Source organism: Rutidosis leptorrhynchoides, chromosome 8 (assembly GCF_046630445.1).
Source record: "Rutidosis leptorrhynchoides isolate AG116_Rl617_1_P2 chromosome 8, CSIRO_AGI_Rlap_v1, whole genome shotgun sequence".
NCBI lineage: Eukaryota > Viridiplantae > Streptophyta > Magnoliopsida > Asterales > Asteraceae > Rutidosis > Rutidosis leptorrhynchoides.
In genome coordinates this window covers 335,496,977-335,502,646 of record NC_092340.1, presented here as the reverse complement: position 1 = coordinate 335,502,646, position 5,670 = coordinate 335,496,977, and the positions used below count along the sequence as shown (strand labels likewise).

Genomic DNA, 5,670 nt, shown 5'->3' with positions numbered 1-5,670 from the left:
TAATACTCTCTAGTTCCAAAGTGGATGTAGGTTTCACCTAGAAACCGAACCACTATAATTGTCGTGTTCTTTTATTCTGTGTTTATTATTCGGCTTGCTTGTTTGTGATTGATAATCGATTAGGGTTCTACTCTGATAGAAGGCAGGTTCTAGCCTTAACAATCTTCTCATCTGATTGAAAAATTGTACGCGGAACAAAAACATTTTGGTTAGCCCAATACAAGAACTAGAGCCCAAGCTTAACATTAAAGTCGTGAAGCCCTCTATTTGAAAGTTCAGGACCAACAATCCACAAATGAAAATGGTTTCTGTTGTTCGCCTGCAGTTTCATTCACTCAAAAAAGCTTTCATTCCCCAATTGTATTTCTGTAGTAACCTACAACAACTTAAACGATAAAAAGAAAAATTTAATTTGGGTCAATCCTAAAAGTCTTAAAGCTTCAAAATTTAGGAAAAAATCATAGGCTTTAAGGTACACCTTTCTCACCAATTAGCAGAATCTTTAAATACATATTTTCAGGATAAGACGTGCTCAACGTACTAGATACTAATTTAGGTAGTAAATTTGTAGAACAAGATGGAGTTTATATTCTTAATAATTTGTCCAATACTCGAACTGCACGTATGGTGCTTAAATACTTTTAAGATAGATGTAAATTGACTAGGGAGGTTGTTCTTTATAATGTGACTTTTAAGATGTTTAGAAAGTTTAAAGATTTAGATGGTGCAGAGGTGGTGTTTGGTGAAATGCTCCAAAGAGGTGTTAAGCCTGATAATGTCACGTCTTCGACTATTATTGGGTGTTCTCGGTTGAATCGTTGCGTGGTAAGGCTGTGGAGTGGTTTGAAAGGATGACAGGGTTTGGGATCTAATCGGACGATGTTACGTATTCAGTAACGATTGATTGTTATGGGATAGTTGGAAATGTTAATTGGCGTTGAGATTGTATGATCGTTCAAGGACTGAGAAATGGCGACTTGATGCTGTAACGTTTACTACACTTACTAAGATTTACGGAACATGTGGGAATTTTGATGCGTGTTTGAAGAAACGAAGGCTCTTGGTGTTAAGACTGATGTCTGTTTACTTTCCACTTAATGATCTGTTTTTGTACAACTCTTAATACAGTAAGTAAAATTGTTGTTTCTTGGTCACTTAATCTGCCACTTAATCTGAAATTGGTCTGTTTCTGGGAGACATAGAATCAGAGACCACTCCTCATTAAGAGCCAAATGGAAATAGAGGCAAATTCAGAAAAAGGTAAACAACGTTTTATGGAACATGTGGCAATTTTGATTGTATCATCGTTCCAAGGTATGTCGTTTTACTTGTAAACATTGTCTGCTAAATGTTTGAATGTCAAAATTTTCAAGGTCACTTGAAAGGGTTCTACCTTGGCTAATGCCTAGTGGTGGACCTTCTATCAAATATAGTACTTTGATTTCTAACAATGATTAAAAAATTAAACGTCAACTTTTAATTTAATCTTAAACCTCATTTGACTTTCATAGTTTAACAATCTCTACCCCTGAAAGTCAAACCTTGTCCTTCATCTTGTGTAGACACTCTAAAAGTAAATCTTGATGACTAGGAATCTTGTATAAATTAAATTACTAAATAATTAAAAGATGGCCTGCACGTTTAGCTGCGTCATCTTAAGCAACTGCACACACATCATATGCATATAAATATACAGGTATATGCTTGGGCTGTAGGATCAATTTCATCATGGGTAATTGCGTTAACCGTATGCAATTTTCATCGAAGAAAATCAGTGTTTTGGTGTCTAATGGAGCAGAAGAAAAATTCAAGGCGTCGACTAAAGTACGAAAGTATTATGATTTGGAACATTCTGACCAACCTAATCTACCGTTGTCACCCAACACGAACCTTCTTCCTGCTGAGGTATATATTCTTGTCCCTGATAAGAATCGGTTGTCTTCAAAAGTTGTTGAACATGATGAATGTAAGGAACCCCAAAAGGTTAAAATTGTTGTAACTAGGAAACAATTGGACTTTTTGGTAACAAACGCCAAGAACTTTCAGATCAGCAAGATCAACCTTGAATCTTCTTGGCACGGAGATGGACGTCGAAAATGGCAACCGTCTCTTAGTACAATTAAAGAATAGAATATCTTTTTTTTATTTATATCAAAAAATTTTGTGTGTGTATATATGTAGAAGCTATTTGTAGTCATGATGCTAGTCAGTACAAATGTATTCGTGTTCTTATGACCTGAAATGATAGAAAGTGGTTTAAGTTTTCCAGCTCTGTTTTTCCCCTGTTTTTTCTATCAAAGTATAATCATGTTATCTGATGTCTAGATAAAACTACTAATGAAATTTCATAACATAAACAACAAACATAATGAAAATTATCACAAACTTACTCAGCATAAGTTAAGAAATAGCACCCTTTTTAAGTTTCATAATTTACAGATCTTCACAAACAACATATATTTCTGTTTTCATGAACACTATAAAATTGATAGTATACAAAGTAACGATCACAATAAGTCACGGAGCGCTATAGGTTTCACATCTTCCTTTTTAGAGTCTCTTCAAGTAAACCCTCGAGATGCTTTTGCTACCCTGCAACAAATGACCACCATTGAAAGATCAGTTGTTAAGACACTTGTGCAATATAGACAAATATACATTGTGGTCCACATACGGGGTCTCTAAACTTTTTTTACGTGTGGGTCCCTATGAGTAACGTGCGGGTCCCCCTACTTTACACTTGTTATGTTGTATCCATAAACCACAGGGACCCCTCACGGAACGAGTGTAAAGTACAGGTACACCGCACTTTAAAATAAATAGTTTAGTGACCTCACATGAAATCTGGGGTAAACTAGAGGGACGCCTCATGTAATTCTGTCCGCAATACTAAAATAAAAGGTTATTTTTCCTACAAAGCGTAACATACATTTTGGACGCGTTTGAGTTTCTGACTGGTTTCTGTTCATTCGTCTTTATGGACGTTAAATTTCTATCTCTTATAGATGTTTCTCTTTTCCATTTCTTTGATTCAACTTCTAGTGCTTTTATCAAGTTTTCAACCTTCTTCATTAGCACCTGCAAATCAAATGATAAGATACATTTAGCATTGTGTATCTATATCCTATGTATCTGTCATGTACATGTTTTGATGTTTGAAACATAAAGTGAGACTAAATTAAGACCTTGTTTTCCTCATCTTTTGCATTCAAACTGCTTTCTTTGATCTCACAAAACTTCCTTAAACTAATCACCTCTTTCTGAAGCTTATCATACAAAAACCCCGAAACCATATCATCATTCGTATGTCGTTCTTCACTGCCACCGCTTTCTGTTTCCCTTCCCCGTAAAATAATCGATCTCTCATAATCACTAAACATAACTGTTTCACTGTTTTCCTTTTCATCTTTGTCAACAACCTTACTCTTAGAAGCCCATAAACTTCTTCTTAACATATTCTCTCCTGAAACATTATTCTTATTTACAATATTCATCCTTCTAGTTTCAGATGCGACGTCTGCTTTTCGTAAACTTGCGGACGAACCCCTCGGCTGTGAAGTCGATCTCTTCCTTCCTCCGTTACTTAATATAATCTTTTCAAGTTTTGGTGATCCACAAGTTGACTGCTTTAATCCATCTTCGAGTGTCTTTAATCTCAGCTTCAGTTTTTCTTTAAGTTGTGCTTCGCTCTTAGCTGTTCTCTCTGATATGTTTAGTTTTTCCTTTATTCGTTGCATCTCTGCCTGAAAAGTGCAAATTGTCATAATATTTCATTGTCTTAAGTTTTTTAAATATTCGTTATTCATTATTATTCATAATAATTAAAAGGGATATAATTTGGTGTATGTATTTATGCCTGCATAAGTCTCCTTTCTTCCAACCATTGCTTTACAGGCATAACCCTATCGTTCTCGTCCTTCCATTCATTGGCCACCGTAGTTGCAACTCGATTGGCCGAAATATTTGCTCTTGCCAGCTCCCTTTCTAATACTCTTTTCTCTTCCTAATCATCAGATGAGAAAAATTTTAATTGACCCATATGAAACTAACAAACAGATGGGCCGAGATTGACACCTCTAGTTTGATATAAAAAAGGCTCTATCTTATCCGTTTATCTTATTTACTTGCAGTTGAGAAATTTGACGCTTGTAGTCCCGAATAGAATTTGCAGCAGCTCCTCCTGCAAGAATCGCCTCCTCAAGTTCTTTGATCGTTTCACTTAATTTTTCAACCTCTAAAACTTTTTGACGATTCTTTTTCTCCAAAATCTTGTTTTCTTCCTGCACACATGTTTATCATATTAGATTTTCGAAAAAGTTTTTGACTTTTCATTAAACAACGTGCGGGGAAACAAATTAGTACTTGGCAGATATCGATTTGTCTTCGCAGCTCTATATTTTGATTTTGAACCTCTTCTACAATACAAGCTCTTTCCAACGCACTTCTCAAAATTCTCTCTGCTTCAAGCAAAGCTGCTTCTTTTGTTTTCGTATGCCTTTCGAGTGTCTTTTTATCCTCTTGTAACACTGCAATCTGTAACATTAAAAAGAAAACGCTTAGATCACACGTACACTAACAAGAACATATAAGTCATGTACAAGTAAAAGTATTACCTCGTTTTTATACATTCGAATATCGGCCTCTAGAGGCGCAATGATAGATTCAATTGGCACAATATTATCATCTTTTTGATTTGCATGTACTCTCCTTAGAGCTGCTTCTGCTGCAAATTGTGCAGCGAATGCTTGTTTCTTCTCTGTTTCAAGCTTCTTAATATCCAAATTCTACATAATAAATGTTTCGTAAGTTAGCATAACATGCCGAATCGTAAGCAAAATATTAAGTAAATTATTCACCTTTTGATCCACAAGGTTTTCGACGTTCCTTATCTTACTCTTCAGCTTTTCAACCATATTTCCCATCTGTAAAACACAAGTATACATGGATCATGTAACTAAATAAATACTCGCCTTTTTATGTAACCTGAACAGAGAAAAACCTCATCACTTTTTTTATATACCACTAAAATAAAAAATGCATATTCTCGTGTACCTCTTCTAATGATTTATCCTTCAAGACATCAGCAGCTTTCAAGGCTTTGATTTCGCTATGAGCGAAACCCAACTCACGGTCCTTTTCTGCAAATAAGAATCAGCCAATATAAAACGTACGTGTAAGTCCACAACAAACACGTATCTTTTTCGTTAATTTTGTGGTTGTTATATCAAACATAAATATAATAATATTGAGTTGAGAGAAAATAAGAGCTAAAGTGCAGTGAACCTTTGAGCAAGTTATGTAGCCTGTTGAGTTCTAAGACAACAGGGTCAGGTTGTGCAAGAAAGACATGTTGGTGACCATATTCATCAAATCCTACCATTTTTGTATATCTTTAAAAAATAAGAAAAAAAGAGAGTATTTATAAGTAAAGATTTTTTGGAAATGTGTTTTTAAGATAAAAAAAAAATAGAGTCCATTTTTGTAAGGAAGGGACTTTTTCCTGAGGTTTGAAGCAAACACCAGGCCGGTTACTCAGCCTCATTTTCCTCTTCTTGATTGCAATTTTTCATATTGTCCTTTTCATAACACTAAATAATTTACCTTTAATAAAATCCATTTATTTATTTAGTATTTTTTTTATGCATGAATTTATTGTCTTTTTGTCGAATA

At 34.7% G+C, this 5,670-nt stretch overlaps 1 protein-coding gene across 1 annotated transcript; it reads right to left on the bottom strand.

The window, feature by feature from the left end:
- Positions 1-2,320: 2,320 nt before the first annotated feature.
- LOC139861771 (microtubule-associated protein 70-5-like) lies at positions 2,321-5,401 on the bottom strand. The gene is made up of 10 exons (XM_071850276.1): positions 5,284-5,401; positions 5,053-5,138; positions 4,857-4,922; positions 4,614-4,784; positions 4,363-4,533; positions 4,125-4,280; positions 3,857-4,003; positions 3,186-3,743; positions 2,930-3,078; positions 2,321-2,592 (listed from the first exon to the last, which is right to left on the bottom strand). Exons 1-10 carry the CDS (start codon positions 5,378-5,380, stop codon positions 2,562-2,564), a joined length of 1,632 nt encoding a protein of 543 aa, XP_071706377.1. The 5' UTR covers positions 5,381-5,401; the 3' UTR covers positions 2,321-2,561.
- Positions 5,402-5,670: the final 269 nt, after the last annotated feature.